This window comes from Helianthus annuus, chromosome 6, assembly GCF_002127325.2.
Source record: "Helianthus annuus cultivar XRQ/B chromosome 6, HanXRQr2.0-SUNRISE, whole genome shotgun sequence".
NCBI lineage: Eukaryota > Viridiplantae > Streptophyta > Magnoliopsida > Asterales > Asteraceae > Helianthus > Helianthus annuus.
This window is the reverse complement of record NC_035438.2, coordinates 25,472,240-25,491,851: the sequence shown is the minus strand read 5'-3', so window position 1 is coordinate 25,491,851 and position 19,612 is coordinate 25,472,240. Positions and strand designations below refer to the sequence as shown.

The 19,612-nt window shown below is 36.0% G+C and overlaps 2 protein-coding genes across 6 annotated transcripts; both read left to right on the top strand.

The window, feature by feature from the left end:
• The first annotated feature begins 2,516 nt into the window (after positions 1–2,516).
• Positions 2,517–13,175, top strand: LOC110865052 (formin-like protein 14). Of its 5 annotated transcripts, none has more exons than XM_035974454.1 (18): positions 2,531–2,746; positions 3,655–3,776; positions 3,914–4,617; positions 4,694–4,915; positions 5,776–6,869; positions 7,436–7,556; positions 7,771–7,842; positions 7,990–8,088; positions 8,866–8,907; positions 8,994–9,074; positions 9,165–9,215; positions 9,749–9,830; positions 9,952–10,046; positions 10,838–10,909; positions 10,996–11,100; positions 11,199–11,267; positions 11,352–11,418; positions 12,681–13,175. In XM_035974454.1, the coding sequence occupies exons 2-18, from the start codon at positions 3,704–3,706 to the stop codon at positions 12,854–12,856; spliced, it is 3,225 nt and encodes a 1,074-aa protein (XP_035830347.1). In that variant the 5' UTR covers positions 2,531–2,746; positions 3,655–3,703; the 3' UTR covers positions 12,857–13,175. The 5 variants fall into 5 exon arrangements, 3 of the variants coding, with proteins under 3 accessions (XP_035830347.1, XP_021969941.1, XP_021969942.1); XM_022114249.2 differs by having other exon boundaries at positions 2,532–2,746; positions 10,984–11,100; XM_022114250.2 differs by having other exon boundaries at positions 2,532–2,746; positions 3,596–3,776; positions 10,984–11,100.
• A 724-nt stretch (positions 13,176–13,899) lies between these two features.
• LOC110865053 lies at positions 13,900–19,612 on the top strand. The gene is made up of 8 exons (XM_022114253.2): positions 13,900–14,327; positions 15,220–15,567; positions 16,131–16,251; positions 16,340–16,649; positions 16,741–16,813; positions 17,112–17,202; positions 19,150–19,229; positions 19,312–19,612. Exons 1-8 carry the CDS (start codon positions 14,271–14,273, stop codon positions 19,447–19,449), a joined length of 1,218 nt encoding a protein of 405 aa, XP_021969945.1. The 5' UTR covers positions 13,900–14,270; the 3' UTR covers positions 19,450–19,612.

The following is a 19,612-nucleotide window of genomic DNA, read 5'->3' as shown; positions in this document are numbered from 1 at the left end:
TTACGCGTCAGGAACTATCCGGGAACGAAATTGAAAAAGTTTGGGACTATAGGTTTAATTTTAGAAAGTTAGGGACTAAAGATGAAAAATGGGCAAACCACATGGACTATCCGAGCACTTTTCTCATTTTTGTATATGTAAAGATAAGTTCAACCCAACCCAAATATCATATATAATTTTTGAGTTAAATGCCCAGATAGTCCCTGTGGTTTGCTCTTTTTTCACATTTAGTCTCTAACTTTCTAAAATTACAGCTATAGTCCCAAACTTTTCAATTTTCATTCCCAGATAGTCCATGTGCCTAACATCAGTTAGTTTTCTCAGGTAAGAGTGTGTAAAATAACAAAAATACCCTTACTATAAAACATAAAAATTAAAACAACAAAAAAGAAATTTAATTATATTGTGGGCTCCACCTATATTATAAAAACACTTTAACTAAAAATCAACAATCTCTTCCCTCTTTTTCTCCGTATAATATAGGACCGACGACCAACCCCACCTTCCCCTCCTTTCTGCTCTTGAAAAAAATGTAGGAGTAAGCGATTTGGTGGTGGTGGTAGGCCACGACGGTCTATGGTGATGGCAATTAGGTGTGACGGAGGTGGGCGTTTCAGCCGACAAAGATGAAGGTGTGTGGTGGTCTTGGAAGGTGGTAAAAAGATGGAGATTTGCGGTGTTCGGCATCAAATCAACTCAAGTCCGTCGTTGCACCGCCGTTTTTCGACGAGCCACGACGGCGAACACCCTCCTCCGATAACAGTCTAACGGTCCGACCATACCCTCTTAATTTGGAGAATCTGGTACGCACTAATCTCTAAGTTCCTTGTTAATATTGTAATCTATAAACCTTAAATTATGAGAAAAATTTGTTAATATCATGTACATGTTAATTGTTTCGAACCTATGTATCTATCCCTGAAACGGTAATGTGTCTATCTTTATGTACTCATTGTCGTGTTTCACCTTCCATTTCTCGTATTTATATAGAAAAGACCAAAGATACAGAGTGGGTGTAAGTGTGTGTTCTTGTGGAGAAGATGGGATGATGGAGTTGCAAGGTAAAGAGATAAGAAAGAGAAAGGAAGGTGGGGGTGGGGTGGGGTGGGGGTGAGGTTGTTATTTTGTTTTTATAAAGGAGTGGGTCCTACAAATAAATAAATCTATTAAGTTATTTTGTTTTATAGTAAGGGTATTTTGGCATTTCACACCCTCTTAACTGAGAAAACTAACTGATGTTAGGCACAGGGACTATCCGGGAACGAAAATTGAAAAGTTGGGGACTATAGCTGTAATTTTAGAAAGTTAGGGACTAAAGGTGAAAAAGGAGCAAACCACAGGGACTATCCGGGCATTTAACTCATAAATTTTTTTAAAGTTGAAAGCCCGATTGATTTGGATGCCTAAAGCCCAAGCCTCAAAATACTTTGGCTTGGGTCGACCCTAGCAATATATATAATGTTGGCTGACTTGTTTACACTCAAATCGTACATAAATAGATGATAGATCTAACTCGTTCTTCTTCTCTAGCTTTGTACTGATTTTAGGTCTTCTACCTTATAATTGAAGGAGTTAACTTACGTTTTGTTCCCTATGATTTGTTCACTTTAACGATTTTGTCTCAATCATTTAAAAAGTGTCATTTTCCTTCAACAATCCATTTTGGGTCTTCTACCTTGTGAACTAATCCTAGCCCTTGATTATCAATACACAAGTGTAACTCAATGGCTAGAATTTGATGATGAAAATACACCAGTGTATTTTTTTCGATTTGATGATGTAAATCAATGGTCAAGATTTGTTCACCCAGTTCACAAATACACTAGTGTTTACTCTAGAACATATCTCTCTCACACACACACATATATATATATATATATACACACATGTATGTATAAATTTAATCATATTATTACTTATTCAAATTTCATTTTTGACTTCAAATTTATAAACCCTAACGGTCACCACCGACCACCACTAGCCGCCACCGACACCGACCATCCCGTCTCTCTATCTAAACCACATGATCACACTGTTGAAAACAAATGTCTAGATTTCACATGCTTCACTATCAAATAATTTATAAAGTTTATATGTAAACATTCATCATGATTTCAAACAGCTCGTATGTAAATAATTTCACAAAGCTTGTATGCAAATGATTTCAAACACATATATTCAAACCAAAATTCAAGTGTCGGTGCGCACAAATACAAATGGCTAACAATTTAATCTAAATCTAGAACAACATATCCAGAATCACTAGCCCTTTCTTCACTGGATCTGAGTAAACCTTAGCCCTTCTTGATTAGATCTGAGTAAATCTTAGCCTCTCTTCACTGGATCAGAGCAAAACTTAGCCACCAAATCAGAGCTCACTGGGTTAGGGTTTTAAGTAGTTTGGGAGTGCTAAAGGAAAATAAGTTGAGAGTTACAAGTGGTATGATATAATTCGTAAATTGGTGTTTTTTTATTATTTAAGAAGAAACTAATATGCTTCCAAATATTTGTATCACCATATTTCATGTTGTTTAAAATCCGTTACAAAGTCGAAGACCCACCAATTAACCGAAACCAAAAATTAGTGCCACACCATTTCAAAATCTGGAAAAGAGGACAATTCAAATTCACACAAAAACCGTGCAAATTCCATTCAAAACCTTCACCTCCGACTCTTAAACGGCGTTCGGAATCACCATCGCCGCCACCGTAGTGCCGCATTCATGCCGTTAATTCACGACGTTAGGTTTGTAAATTTCTTTCTTAAACCTCCAAATACCTGATCGCTTTATTCTATTACATTGTTTGCTACCAAAACACTTACATTTAGTTTGCAATTTGAGGTTTGGAAATAAAATTGAACATCATTTAGTTGTAATGTTTGAACCGATTTGGTTCCGGTTCCATTTTTCGGTTTATAATCCAATTGATATCGTCTCATGTGTTTCTTATGATGATCATATGTGGTATCAATGTATCATTACAAGTTTTGTATAGGTATTGATCATTTTTTTTGAAGTTATTGGATGATTAGTTGATTACAACTTTGTGTTTTAGTTTAATAAAATGCAGTTGTATTATTGGTGTTGTTGAGTAGTTGTAGAAAGTTAGGTCTCGATAGATAACCGGTAACGGAGTGGGAGAAAGGAACATTGTTGACGAGAATTAATGTAAGAGGGTTTAAATCATAACTCTTAGTTCGAGCCGGGGGTCTCACTGGAAGCAGTCTCTCTATTCCTACTGGGTAAAGGTAAGGCTGTCTACATCTTACCCTCCTCAGACCCTACCTTAGCTTTGCTATTGGTGGGATTTACTGAGTATGATGATGATGATGATGATTATTCTAATTTTGAATTTCATGCTAACAGACGATACGAAACTGTTGTGTCGTTACTCATTAACTGTGCCATGTTACATGCTAGCATTCGTGTGTAACGGTGTAAGTCAGTAAGTGGTATATTTTCATGATTTCTGAACACTTTGTGTATATAAGCAGACATACTAATGACAAAGCGATAGTATATAGATTATTATATGGATGACAAAGCGATAGTATATAGATTATTAATATATCATTTTTCATTGTATATGCTAGCTGTTGATGTTTGAACTTCAAATAAAGCCTACTTATCAATGATCACGTATTCGCCTCAGATTTTAGCTGTTGATGTTTGAACACGTCAGTTGATTTGTTTGCTGAGACATGCCTCTTCTCCGTAGATTCTTTTACAGAAGACCGCCAGATGGCTTGCTTGAGCTTGCGGATAGAATCTATGGTATTTAAGCACCAACATCAGTCTTATCCCGAAATCCGTTTCACTTTATCATCTTATTTATATTAACCTCTCTTTATGTTCTTGTTACAAGTTTTAACTTATGCTAATTATTTACAGTTTATCTCGTATCTTTGCAGTTTTTGATTCTTGCTTTTCAACTGAAGTTCTACCAGTGGGACTATACCACCTTTACTTGCATGAAATTAGTAACGAGTTACATGAAGAGTTTCCCGAGTCATCTTTTCTCGCATTTAACTTTCGCGAAGGTGAAAACCGGAGCCAATTTTCCGAAATATTATGCAAGTACGACATCACCGTCATAGACTATCCAAAACAATACGAGGGTTGTCCTCTATTACCATTATCTCTCGTCCATCATTTTCTCCATCTTTGTGAAAGCTGGCTTACTCTCGAAACCAATCAAAACGTTATTTTGCTTCACTGTGAGAGAGGCGGTTGGTCGGTTTTAGCATTCCTTTTAGCCAGCCTTTTAGTTTACAAAAAGTTGCATACTGGAGAACGCAAAACTCTTGAAATTGTTTGTCGGGAAGCTCCACGAGGTTTATATCATTTACTGTCACCTTTAAATCCGTACCCGTCACAGCTCCGGTACCTACAATATATATCAAGAAGAAATTTATCTGAAGAGTGGCCCCCACCCTCAAGAGCATTGTCTTTAGATTGTCTTATTCTTCGCGCTATTCCAAATTTCGATAATAGAAATGGGTGCAGACCGGTTATTCGAATATACGGCAGAAATCTTCTCAGTAAGGATGGGCTTTTGACACAAATGATATATTCAACTCCTAGGAGTGGTAGAAATCTTCGGCATTATCACCAGGTAAGACTTCTAGCGTTTTTTTTTTTTTTTCCGATTCTTATGTGGATGGCTGACGAATAGAAGTGACGTGATGCAGAAGCAGAATGATGTTATTAAGATTGATATTCAGTGCTTGGTGGAAGGTGATGTTGTACTAGAGTGTGTCCATTTAGATGTCGACTGTGAAAGAGAAGTTATGATGTTTCGCGTAATGTTCAATACCGCCTTTATTAGATCTAATATTTTGATGCTCAATCATGACAACCTGGACACTCTTTGGGACTCAAAGGCTCGATTTCCTAAAAATTTTAGAGCTGAGGTGAATCCTTACGTTTAGATAAGAGAAAATTGCATAAAAAGATAAAGTTTGGTCCAATATCTATATCAGGTAACAAACTTTGTTTTTAACCCATAAAAATCTAAAAAACATTCAGTTTTTTTTTTTAAATTTATGTCCGTCGTTTTTGCTCCTAACTCTTGCCGCGTTGGCGCCACAAAAAAGTCAGGCATTTTCAAAGGTACTGTAATATTACATGTTAAGGATCGAAGTCCTACGATTAGTGTTTGTAATACGTTCGAGACGGAAGTTTTGACGGATAGAACTAATTCGGTATAAAATTAACATGATAGAAACATGTCAACACAGACTGTATTCAATACCGAAAGAGTTTACATCGTTAAGCTCCGGGAGAAATCAAGTGTGATTTCTCCTCTCTCAAAACAAAAACTTAATGATCAACCGTATATATAGGCAGACTCATTCGACTGGGAGCTTCAGTCGTATGGCTCACACGATTGACGTGTTTAAACGCATGACTCATTCGATTGGCATCCCAATCGAATGGCCATCAGTCAAACGAACCACTCATTCGTTTGACCTGTTCATTCATTTAAACATACTCTTACAAACACATATTCAGTATAGACTCAATCTAGCCTATCCGCACAAATATGCATTAACATACTAGCATGTCATTCTCTATGGCAGCATCTTGACCTGGTAACCTATAAGGATTGCTTGACCTAATACAAAATTGTTGAAAATTTTGAGGTTTTTATGGGTAAAAACAAAGCTTGTTGTTACAAAGAATACAAGTTGGGCCAAAGTTGGTTACCTTCTTATGAAACATAGTTTAGAGAATGGATTTTTATACGCTACCACTGTTTTGCGTGTATTAGGTTCTTTTTGGAGATGTTGAGAATATTTCAACACCGAAAACTCCAATCACGATTTTGACTGGAGAAGAAAAAGGTGGATTGCCGATTGAAGCCTTCAACAAAGTTCAAGAACTATTTAGTGGGATTGAATGGGGTAATGGTGGTGACGATACTGCTTTATGGCTGGTTAAGCAGCTGTCACAGTTAAACGATGCAAAAGAATTGTCAATTCTGAGGAATAGAAGTACACCTTCTTCACCTTTTGACTCCTCTGAGGATGAAAATAATACCCCTAGTGTTGCTGACAGTTTGGAGTATTTGGAATCTGAAAGGAGTAACGAAACACCTACTCCTACTATTGATTCAAGTGTTTCATCGCCAAATCAAGTTTCGGTTGAAGATGTTTCAACTGGCTCACAACCACCTTTAGTAACTCCTACCATGGATTCTTTTAGAGACGCTTCTCCAGTAGCGGCTTCTCCTTCTCCTCCGCCTCCGTCACCGTCACCGTCGTTTTTTATTAGTTCAGGTGGAGGATCTCCGCAATCTCATTCTTTAATAACTCCTAGTAATGTACCACTTCTTCCACCTCCACCGCCATTTGTAAGAGTTTCAGTCGATAAAAGCTCTTCGAAGAGCCCACCACCACTCGGTTCTACTTCTAAAGGCACTCCAGAACCTCAACCTACAATTAGTAGTGGCGCAACCGCTAAAGCTAATACTACCCCAGGACCACCACCACTACCCCCTCCTCCCCCTCCAGGGGCTCCACATCAAGGAACGATTTCTTCAACTATCAAGCCGCATGGTCCACCTCCACCAGGTGCGCCACCCCCACCTCCACCTCCGGGTTGTAATGCTCCCGGTGCGCCGCCTCCACCTCCACCTCCAGGTTGCGGTGGTGGTGGTCCACCTCCACCTCCTGGACCGACGGGCTCAAATGGCCTGCAGCAACCTGCTGGACGCTTACGTCTTTCTGGTTCTCTGAATAGTGGAAAAGGTACAGGTGGTGAGGGTAAAAAAATGTCTCTAAAGCCGTTGCACTGGGTAAAAGTTACTAGAGCAATGCAAGGGAGTTTATGGGCTGATACTCAAAAACAAGAAGACCGGCCAAGGTAATTTCTGATACAGACAATGTAACAAATAATCTAAGCTGTTAATGCGGTAAAAAATCGGATATCAGTCAAGGACCGATATTTGAGATATAGGTTATCGCGGTGGGATCTGACAATGGGTGGGATTATACTAGGTATGGTTGTTGCTGTTGTTGCTGTTGTTGTTGTCACCATCGTGGGATATCGGTAATTTTAATATCATCTAGAAATTTAACACTAATAATCCAGTATACTCTCCTACCATTAACAAATTAACCTTTTGCAACTTGCAAAAGCAAAACACTAACAATTGTAGCAAGTAAGACCTGATTAAGACTTAAAACACTAACAATTAAGTCTTAAAACACTAATAGAAATAGCAGCAATAAGAAGAAAGACGAATGGTAGAGTAGAACTAAGAAGAAAGGTATCGATATCGGGAAAATCGGTACCGATATTCTGACAGATATTTACCGATAACCTATATATCGGTGATATATCACCAATTTAACTGCATAGCAAATAATATATCAAATTCTGGCTGTCTTGTACAGATTGTTAAGTGTTACATGAAAGTAATTTTGTAGGGCTCCTGAAATTGATATATTAGAGCTTGAGAGTCTATTTTCAGCTGCTTCTGTTTCTGACAATAGCAAAGGTGGAGCTCGCCGAGGTGCAAAAATTAATAAACCTGAAAAAGTTCAATTGGTAAGTGAATTTACTTCTCCTTTAACTCTTTGTCTGTGTAAATTTTTTGTCCATTTCTATATTCAAGGTCTAGCTAGATTATCAAACAGGCATGTGACTAAAAATACTTGGTTTATTCTTTTGCCCTTAATGAAATGTTTATTAAATTGTGAACAAAGTTATTTCAAATTTATTTATGGTTATTTTTTTTTTTTTGCTTAAATTTGATTTTCAGGTTGATTTGCGTAGAGCATATAATTGCGAAATCATGCTTACTAAGATAAAAATTCCTTTGCCTAATATGCTTGTAAGATCATCTTCCTCAGCCTCTATAGTTCAGCAAACTTCGCTACTTTTTACATATACAGTTATCGATAGTATTTGTGCGTCATTTTGAACCCTTTCCCGTAAAAGAAAGTTAGTATTTTATTACTTAAAAGTTTATGCTCTTTAGAATGCCATCCTTGCGTTGGATACTTCTGCTTTGGATATCGATCAAATCGAGAGCCTTATCAAATTTTGTCCCACAAAAGAAGAAATGCAGACATTAAAGGTACTCTAATTCATCTATTATCTTCTTTGTGTTTTCTCTCCTAATTTATTGATGCTACATGCAAATGTATTATTCTGCTTACGATAATCCCATTTAAGATCACACGTCTCATAATTTTTCACTGAAAAGTCGTTCCTTTTTTAATATTAGTTGAAGTTTTGTGGGCCCTATTACTGGTATCCCATCCAAAGGCTGCATGTTCAAGTTCTGACTCAAAATAGATAACGTTGTTGTTTTCAATCAACAAAACATTATCTTAAAAAAATGCATCTTAAGCAATAATCAGTTTCAAGAATACCGTGTTGCATATAATGCTTTCACTTCACCTATAATTTTTTTCCTAAGAGTAAAACCAGTTTTGCGACTTTCGTCCAAAGGTTTGTTTTTCCGCATCTGGATCCAAAAGGTTTGAAATCTTGCTACTTTCACCCGGCTCGTTAACTCCATCCTTTTTTCTCCGTTAAGTCAAGGTATATCCATCTTTTTTGTTAACTTAAAGGACAATTCGGTCTTTTTTACACATCTCTAGCAAGTATACATAAAGTGAAAAAGACCGAATTGCCCTTTAAGTTAACAAAAAAGACGGAAATACCCCTGACTTAATGGAAAAAATGGATGGAGTTAACGAGCCAGATGAAAATGACATGATTTAAAACCTTTTGGATCCAGATGCGGAAAAACAAACTTTTGAACGAAAGTCACAAAACTGGGCAAACCTCAGGGACGAAAATGACATTTTACTCTTTTCCTAATAATTTGTTGATTCCTTTGTCTCAGAACTATACAGGAAACAAGGAAATGCTTGGAAAGTGTGAACTGGTATTTTACTCTATAGGCATTAAAAATTGTCCAGAAAAAGAACTATCTAATATTTATGTAACACATTATGGTCCATGGTCTTTTAGTTCTTCATGGAGCTAATGACGGTCCCACGAGTCGAGTCAAAACTTCGAGTATTTGCATTCACAATCACTTTTACCAGTCAGGTAAGTATCCTTCCTATATTTTTTAAACCATTTCTCTGAACATAATTGTTTGTTTTTGGCTGTTTATGCCTTTAGTTTAAATAATTTTAGGTCAGCGACTTAAGAAGAAACCTAAGTGCAATCAATGATGCTACTAAAGAGGTGATCTGTAATCAGGATTCTTATATATAATTTTTTTCAAGAAAAATGTCCAGATAGTCCCTGTGGTTTGACCAAATTTCACCTTTAGTCCCCAACTTTCTAAAATTACACTCTTGTTCCTCGTGGTTTGCTCGGTTGTTACGCGGATAGTCCCTAGAGTGGATGTTCGTTAGTTTGTCCTGTTAAGTGTGTGTGAAATTACAAAAACACCCCTTATCTTAAAAAAACAAATAAAAACATTAAAAATAATAACTAAACATGCTAAAATTAAAGTGGCCCCACCATTATTATTATTATTACTTAAATATAAATTTAAAGTAAGGGTAATTTTGTCATTTACACCCACTTAACCGAGAAAACTAACAGCCATCCAAGCGGCGGACTATCCGAGTAACAACCGAGCAAACCACATGGAACAAGAGTGTAATTTTAGAAAGTTGGGGACTAACAGTGAAATTTTTCCCAACCACAGGGACTAACCGGACATTTTTCTCATTTTTTATTGGATCATAATAATCAAATATATAATATAGATCAAGGAATCTGCAAAGTTACGTCAAATAATGCAGACAATTCTTACACTCGGAAATGCATTAAACCAAGGCACTGCTCGAGGTATAGTTAAACGAATAGCTGAAGTGATATTAACTTGTTTGGACTTTGGAGATTTTAGATTTTTTGAGTTCCGTCACTGGTGTCATAATTTATACAAAGACATGTGCGATTTGTGTTACAGGATCTGCCATTGGATTTAAGTTGGACAGCCTTCTCAAACTGTCTGATACACGTGCAAGGAACAATAAGATGACTTTGATGCATTATCTATGTAAGGTAGATATATTGCTGAGTTTTTTTAAAGGTTATTTTTATTATCTGTACTATATTATAAGAGAGAGTTTAAAATACAAAAGTCCCTTAACGTACTTAGGGTTGAAACAACCCACGTGTAATTTTGAGTTTAACATGCGTAACTTTCATGTTTCGTGGCATGCGGGTTTTGATTTTTTTACAACGTGCGTAATTATGTAAGATATTTTTTTTTAATGCATAAGGTACAACCCTAAAATGGGGGTAAATTATCCTTCAAACACTAATTACACATTAATCCCCCATCTTTAATCAAATTCTAGTTAATTAATTAGTAGTTACACTTTATCCCCCTTATAAAAACTAACTACACTACGATTTTTGAATGGTCATAACTTTTTCGTACGTTAATATTTTTTTTTTCTAAAAAAATTTCATATTTTATTCCTCCATTTCATGTATTTATACTTTCATTTCATGTATTTATACATCCATTTCATGTATGTATATCTCAACTTCGTGTATTTCTAAGCCCAAGTTTGGTGTTGACTATTAATCGAAATGAAACGAACTGAACCAAAAACGTCCATCTAACCAAATAAACCAAACTGATTAACCAAAACCGATTGGTTAATAAAATAGACTAACGAGTGGATTTGGTTGAGGATAATAACCGAAACCATGCACACCCTGGCAGTGTCTATGTTCCCTGCCGCATCGCGCGCACACTCTTCTAGTATATCTTATACATATATTTCTCAATTTAAAAATGTGTTTATTTTGGTTACTTATGTAACTTATGATATCTTCACTAGCTCCTTGCTGAGAAGATGCCACATTTGCTAGATTTCGACAAGGATCTGGGTCATTTAGAAGCTGCTTCCAAGGTATGTCAATATAAATTGTTTTTTATTTCTTTTTGAATTTTTATAACCAGTTTATTTCATAACTGAATTAAAAGATACAATTGAAGACATTGGCTGAAGAAATGCAAGCAGTGAGTAAAGGTCTTGAAAAGGTTGAGCAGGAACTCACTGCTTCTGAAAACGACGGTGCTATATCTGCTGGCTTCCAAAAGGCGAGTTCTTGATATATAAACTGTTAATATTTGCAAGGTACAGGAGAACTAATGGGTATTATCGTAAAAAAAAAAAAAAAAAAAAAAAAAACTTTCAGGCGTTGAAGGGTTTTCTTGATACTGCTGAAGCTGAAGTGCGGGCGCTAATCTCCTTGTATACTGAAGTGGTGAGTTTTGTTACTAATCTTTAATATTCTTATCACATATTCACATGTTGATGTGAACTTGTTTTAACAATATATGCTTTGTAGGGAAGAAATGCAGATTCACTTTCACAGTATTTTGGAGAGGATCCCGTTCGTTGCCCCTTTGAACAAGGTTCGGTCTTGTATTTCATTTTTATTAAAACAACATTCCATGTTTTGATTCGGGTGATGTCTAACGAGTCAAACGGGTAAAACCTCCAAAAAATGGTAATCAAAGTGGAAATGGTTTGAAATGGTCTTGGTTTTAAAAAGCGAGAGGCGCACAAAAGCGACAAGGTCTAAAATTGAGGCGCGAAGCGCAAAGCGCAAAAGCGGTGGGTAGGGGTGTGCTGGGTCGGTATGGGTTGGTTTTGACCGATCGGTTATGGTTATGGTTTTCCAATAACCGAGTCGGTTATGGGTGGTTAACCGTGTATTTAGCTTAGCTAAATATAGCTTAATTTTTTTAAAATGGAATAAATTGTTATTGCATATTTGTATATATTAGTATATTACATATTATTAAAAAATTCATATAATCTATAATATTAATACCAATTATCATCGAATATTCAAATAAAGTGATATGATACATTCCATAAATTCAAATAAACATTCAACCAAAACCACAAAATGATATGAAAAATCAATACGTACTAAAAATCTTCAGTGAAAAACATCAAATATTAAAAATATGGTGAAAAGTTCTAAATCCTACAAAGATTTATTACATGTCGGTTCGGTTCGGTTCGGTTATGGTGGGTATGGAAAAAATGATAACCATAACCGACCCGCTACATTCAGTTTTCAAAAAAACCATTAACCGACCCACCGGTTTTTTATTTGGTTCGGTTTTGTCGGTTAATTCGGTTATGGTTCGGTTAATTCGGTTTTTTGCACACCCCTAGCGGTGGGCTTTTCGTACCCGAGGCGCAAGATGTTTATATAATTTTTTTTATATATCCCATAGGTTTTTAGCTTCCTTTAACTAAAATATAGCTATAAGTAAGGCTTTTATACCATTTTAATTACATGTACAAGTCAAAAAACCCAAGGTACAACATTTTTATGCAGTAAAACGCCTAAGTTACATGAGGCGCGCGCCTCAGGCCAAAAAGCCCACAAAAAAACATCAAAAAATGTGCCTTTTGGTCGCTTCCTGTAATTACACAAGGCGAGAAGCAAAAAAGCCCCAGGCGCTGCGCTTTGCGCCTAGGGCGCGCTTTTTAAAACCAAGCCAAATGGTACAAAGTGTATATTTAATCCATACAACCTTTTGTATTGGTTTATTTGGAAAATAATATTATTATTGTAATAATATAGGTTTTCGTAGTCATAATTATTTAGTAGGATCTTTGTCAAAGATCTCATGCATTGTTGGGGTTGTATGTGCAGTAACACAAATTCTGGCAGTGTTTGCTAAAATGTTCAAGAAAGCACGCGATGATAATAAACAGCAAGCGGATGCCGAAAAGAAAAGATTAGAGAAAGAAGCTCTTAAAGAACAATCATCTGCCAACAAGACTTCAAGGAAGGGGGGTGTTGATTCCCAGAAAGACCGTAAAACATGATCCACGTTAAATCTCCGTGCAGAAAATAACAAGACGCCGTTAGCGCGTTCATTAAAATCTAGATATGATTCCCAGAAAGACCTTATAACATAAAATGGAATAGTTGGTGAAGTGGACTAGTTAAGTTGGTTTTGCTTTTGGAAATTGTACATAATATGGAATAGTTTGGGATGCCTTTGTTTTATGTATCTCCCTCATATGTATAGAGATGTTTCAGTGACTAGGGTAGTAGTAACATACAAAGTTTGTTTTGTACTCATGTTGTTTGCAAACTTTTGTACATAAAAAGATCAATCGAGTTGGTGTGTTAATTGATCGAGATTGCGGGTTCGAACAGGAAAAGAGAGTACAACCAACTTGAAACCAAATGTTATACACTTGACCCGTTTGACCCAAGAAGGTATACTAAACGGGAATCATATCTTAGGTATCTATGATACATGAGAGAGTGGGCCTAGGCAGGTATACTAAACATTATTGGGTTTAATCAGGTTAAATGACATTGAGTGTTTTTTTTTTTTTTTTTTTTTTTTTTTTTTTTTTTATATATATTTTTTTTAATATGGGTCTAAACTAATGGACCTAAACTAAATAGGATAAGTTAGTAGGTTTCAACTTTCAAAACATATTGGGTTTTAACTTTTAAATTTAATTATATGCTTTGTGTAAAAAAATTATATATAAAAGATGTTTAAAAAATAATAAAAATTTAGGCCCCATGAAAGAGGGAGCCTAGTCGATCATATAGCTGTCCACGGGTGTGTTTTAGCTATAGATGGCAAACGAATGGCGACGAGGCTATATGGTTTACAAGGTCGCCGGTGAGGTGGTGATGAATGAGCGAAGCTGGAAGTGGCAAAGGTCGAGGATAGACATAACGAACAATAATAAATTTAATAATAGAAAACATGTAATCTTGCTTGTCACAATAATTGACTTGCATACATTAATAAAAAATGAAACTAAAAATAAAAATAAAAAGTTTACTCTAACGTCACAATAAAAGAATATATATTCATCAAAAACTAATTTTATTTTATTCTTACAAATCATTTCCTATAAATAACACACAATTAAAACTTATAAGATCGATATACATATTATCGAGAAAAAAAAAAGACTTGTCAAAATGTATGAAAGCATGCAATGGTGACTGCACTGCACATGTATTGTCCAAAATATGATCAATCAACTTGCAGCATATTATTGATATTATTTCTGAGATAAATACAAAAACTTGACAGATAATTCATACATGAATCCAAGACACCATTTATCATGAAAATTATTCTTTGACATGTTTATCATGCCCATAGGACACAAATTCAAATGTGTTATCTGATATAATAATTGTTAGTAAAAATCAGAGACTGTTTCAAGCACACCATTTTCATAGCTTCTTCGCTCATCGACGATGCAAACATCCCATGAAATTACGGTTGTTGACGATGATGACATTAATGCTTCAGAGGTTCGGTTCTTCTTCTTCTGTCTTCCTTTTGTTGTTTTCATCTGTTGCTGCTTCCGATGCTAAATTTATTTTGTTTGTGGGTTTTGTGATTTTGGGTGATTCTTGAAGTTTAAATGTGTACCCATTTGTAGATTTAGCCAAAGTTTGTTGCTTGGTGATGCCACACCACATAAATCTTATCATAACTGGATCTTGGAATTTTTCCCTCACTTTCTTGATTCATGCCGCAATTTCTGCTGTATAGTTAGATACATAGTGTTGCTATATACACACATCACTCTGATAATGTACACTAGCGTGTCTATCACATCATACGAGCCATATAACTAGGCGAAAAATGGTCATAGGGCGTCAATCGACACATCAGTCATCATGGCCGGCCCTGAGGGTGGGCGGGGAGGACCACCGGCCAGGGCCCGATATTTCGAGGGGCACATTTTTTTCTGAAAAAAACCTGATATGTATATGTAAAATATTTTTTTAATAGGGTACACTCATACAAACACCAACATAGGCCCCCTTACTATTCTTATGGTTTAGATTAGTTATTAACCCCTTTGGTATTAGATTTAGACCTTTAGTGAGCCCAATACCCAATTTCGTTAAGGCCTACGGGCACATTTTTTCGAGCTCGAACAGGGTACACGAGTTCTCACGGCCGGCCCTGTCAGTCATATCTTTGTCAGTCAAACACATCATACGGGCCGCATGATTTGGCGGCCACCACCTCATATGACCCATATGACCGTTTCCTCATGTCGTCAAATGGCCGTATGATATGTACTCATGTAGTGGTGTGTGGATAGTGTGTTTGTATAAAAGGCAGCCTAGCCATAAATTCACAAAAAGTTTATAAACTGTGTGATCATTTCATGATTTGATCGGTCTGCAGGTTGATAACAGTGTGAAGGAATCCACAAATGAGGTTAAAAATTCTGAAAAAAACACACGTCGTTCAGATTTGTCGCTCAAAATACCAACAAGACATGCTCAAATAGATGCATCTAAAGGCGGTACCTCATCACGGGTTGTTAAAGGTGTAAGATTTAAAGAGAAGACTCCTCGTGACGGTGAAAGAAGTCCTCTTCTGCATCCTGAAAGCCCTATTGTTACCAAGATTAAGTCCATATTCCACGGGAATCGATCTTGGTCTCTTCCGGTCAAACAAGAGTCAAACATGTCCCCTTCGATCACTACACCTGTTTCAGCTAGGACATATAGTGAACAACAAAAATCTCAGGTATTCTTGCCGATTGCATTACTCCTATACGACTCGTTATATAATATAACATTCTCTGGTTCACATGTTGGGGGTGCGTTTTTGAAAGTGATTTATCATTTATGTGACTTTAAATAATGAAAATCATATGATCATCTATAATAATACGGTTAGGTGAATCCCACATCGTTATCTTATGTCCACGGCCATAGGGAATGTCATGCCTCGTATATTACCAACAAGTTTTGTACGCATTTGATTGTGAATGAGAGGAAACTCTAGAGTTAAGTGTGCTTTAGTGAGAGCCATCCATGACGGGTGACCTCTTAGGAGGTTGTCACTCGTGCAACCAAAAATAAATAAATGTGGGCCGTTGTGCACAAAACAGACAATATTGGTTTCACCTGGGCGACAAAAAATAAATATGTGCCCCTCGTAGGCAAAATGGACAATATTGGTTGGTAGAAGGGACAGGATGTTAAAGATTTGATATGGTTCGGTTGTTTATTTTGAATCATATTAACAAAAGCAGAATATATATTCATCCAAACATTGAAGATGATTATGTATTGTCTCTCATGCAGATAATGGCGGTGAAACCTCATGTTTCAAGGTCTCTCTCTGTGCCCTTGCGGAACATTGTCGTTGTAAGATCAGTCTCATTTGCAGCCCGAAAAGATAATGATCAAATTGAAAGTGCCGATGGTACGTTTAGACTGTCATATTGTAACTACAACTATTAGTCGTATGTAAATTTTAACATAGTTTATATATTTTATTTTTGTGTTTGTAGATGAAATCATCCCTGCTCAAGTGGAAACTGAGGAGGAGATTGATGAGGAAGAAGCGGTTTGCAGGATATGTATGGAACCATGTGCTGAAGGAAATCAGCTTAAGATGGAATGCAGCTGCAAAGGTGCACTTAGGCTTGTGCATGAAGAATGTGCAGTTAAATGGTTTAATCTCAGAGGGGACAAAACCTGTGAAGTTTGTCGTAGAGAAGTCTCAAACTTACCTGTCACTTTGTTTCGTATGCGTAGTTATGCTCAAAGACAAAACATAAACGCACGAAATCAACAAGGTTTGAGTCCAGAAACCATAAGGTGCATAATCTCTGATCTTTTATGTATTTATTAAATTATACTTTGTCCATTTTGGTTATATTATATGGATAGTTCTTATATGTTTATGCAGCGCCTGGCAGGATTTTGTGCGCCTGGTTTTGATAAGTACACTTTGCTACTTCTTTGTCATCGAGCAGCTTCTGGTTAGCATTTTCACCTTAAAACCAACAATCTCCGGCCATTTTTATCGAAATATTGCTTCTGTTTGTGTTCAACTTTAAAATGTATATAGGCATACAAGAATTTTAGTTGTCATAATTTTCGTTTAAAGTTGGTGGATGTTCTCTGAACTAGGGACATTAGCATACATACACATATATCTTTATGCTGATTATTCAAAAAAAAAAAAAAAATGTGTGTTATATACTTTAACAAAAATGCCAGATCTTTTGAATTTTGTATTTGTTCTTGTAACTTTTATTTTTGCATCCAAATTTGCAGATCGATGAGCTGAAAACTCAAGCTGTTGTGATTGCAGCACCATTCGCTTTTACATTTGGTCTTTTATCATCTACTTTAGCGGTTAAGCTAGGTATAATTTGTTTTAAAGTTTCGTGTCACATTATATATATATATATATATATATATATATATATATATATATATATATATATATATATATATATATATATATATATATATATATATAGGGCAATTATAGGAAAAAATCCCATATTAGTTAAGAAAACTAAGAAACCCAAATGAATGGACTTCCCTTTGCCACGTGGTACACCTTTTTGTAGACGTGTTATGTGTAACAACCAGAGACTGCCATGTGTTACGTAACAACGTTTACTTTTTCAGAAAAAGCTTAAAGTCTGCAAAAGTTGTTACACGAAACACGTGGCAGCCTCTGGTTGTTACACGTAGCACAGTCTGCAAAAAAGTGTAACACGTGGCAAAAGGAGGTCCATTCATTTGAGTTTCTTAGTTTTCTTAACGAATATGGGTTTTCTTGCGAGAACTGTGAGAACGAATGAGAAAACCAATCAAAATCAATTTTTTTTAATACAAACCTCATTGTAATTAAGATACAACATTAAAAAAAGAATTTACAACATCAAATAATTTAATTATTCTCTCAAAGTCACTCTTATTAGATTTTTTACACATGTGTAAATGAGAAAACTTACACATGTGTAAATTTTCAATATTTACGAATACATGTAAATTTAAACATATTAATTAAATTTCTAACATTGTATTCGAATAATAATGATAAGTGTAAAAAAAAAATTTGAATTTGAAATGTTTTTGACCAATTTTTTGCGGTTTTTTCATTCGTTCTCACAGTTCTCGCGATATTTAGTGTTCTCATTTAAACCCTCCCCTATATATATATATATATAGGTAAAGTGTAACATACAAATGCGCTTATCGTACGATAAGTACGCGATCATCCCAGCCGTTCGATCTGGTGCGGATCTGGTGCGAATTCAATACATATCGCATGTGAAAAAATGGTTAGTATGGGGTAGTGTGAAAAATGGCATGGGGTGTGTAGATGGACAAAATCGCATGTGGAAGATTGAATATCGCATGTGAAAAATGGCAGCATGGGGTAATGTGAAAAATGGCATGGGGTGTGTAGAATCGCATGTGGAAGATTGAATATCGCATGTGAAAAAATGGCTAGCATGGGGTAATGTGAAAAATGGCATGGGGTGTGTAGAATCGCATGTGGAAAATTGAATATCGCATGTGAAAAAATGGTTAGCATGGGGTAAAGTGAAAAATGGCATGGGGTGTGTTACGTGTGTAGATGGAGAAAATCGCATATGGAAGAATGAATTCGCACAGTTCATACAGTTCGCATGGAGGTATGAAATCGCATGGGAGATGAAGATCTGACGGCTGGGGTTATCGCGTACGTAATGTACGATAAGCCCTATTGTACGTTAACCGGCCTCTCTCTCTCTCTCTCTATATATATATATATATATATATATATATATATATATATATTTAGGGGTTGGTTAACGTACAATTGGCCTTAATGTACGATGCGTACGCTATGAAAATATAACACGCGGCTTCACAAACTCGGACAACCTATAACATGCGGATTCACTTAACCCAGACACCTATAACATGCGGATTCACTTAACCCGGACACCTATAACATGCGGAGTCACTAAAACCGGACACCTATAACATGCGGATTCACCCACCGATTCATAAAATCGGAAAATATAACATGCGGATTTCCTAAACTTGTAATATATAACATGCTACTTCACATACCCAGACACCTATAACATGCGGCTTAACAAACTCGAAAAAATATAATATGCTGAATACTCCTCGCGTACGCTCGTACGTTAAGGCCAATTGTATTTGACACTTCCTCTACATGTATATTATTGTATATATGAGTGAATACATTACCTATGAACCAAAAAGTTCCTAAATATATATAGTGATTCTTATACATATGTATACATAATGTTGCAACACAATCTTATTGTTCCAATTACAGCAATACCGGAGTATATTTGGAGATATGCTGTTCTTGAGTTTGCACTTGTTGCTATGCTTCTGCACTTATTCTATTCTTGGGTACGTTACACGATTAAAGGGTAGTTTAAACGTGTGTTTAATGAAACCATTAACATTTTGGCTTTGACTTTGTATGTTGCAGCTTCAACTGAAGGCAATCTATGCGGTAATGGTGTCTTCGGTCATAGGTTTTGGATTAGCTATGACTCTCAATGAGTTGTATATCCGTTATACTTTTTGGCGACTTCAAATTCCTCGAGAGGACAACATTGTTAGTTGATTCATTCAGAGAAACATTTCAGATTTATACCCGCGTAAACATCAATCGGGGATGAGATTATTGAATGGTTAATGTGTTTGTACGTAGTGTTTCAGTTGCCTTGTATTTCATGAAAAGATTGCTGCCATGATTGAAATACATGATGAATTGTGTTTTAAAAAAA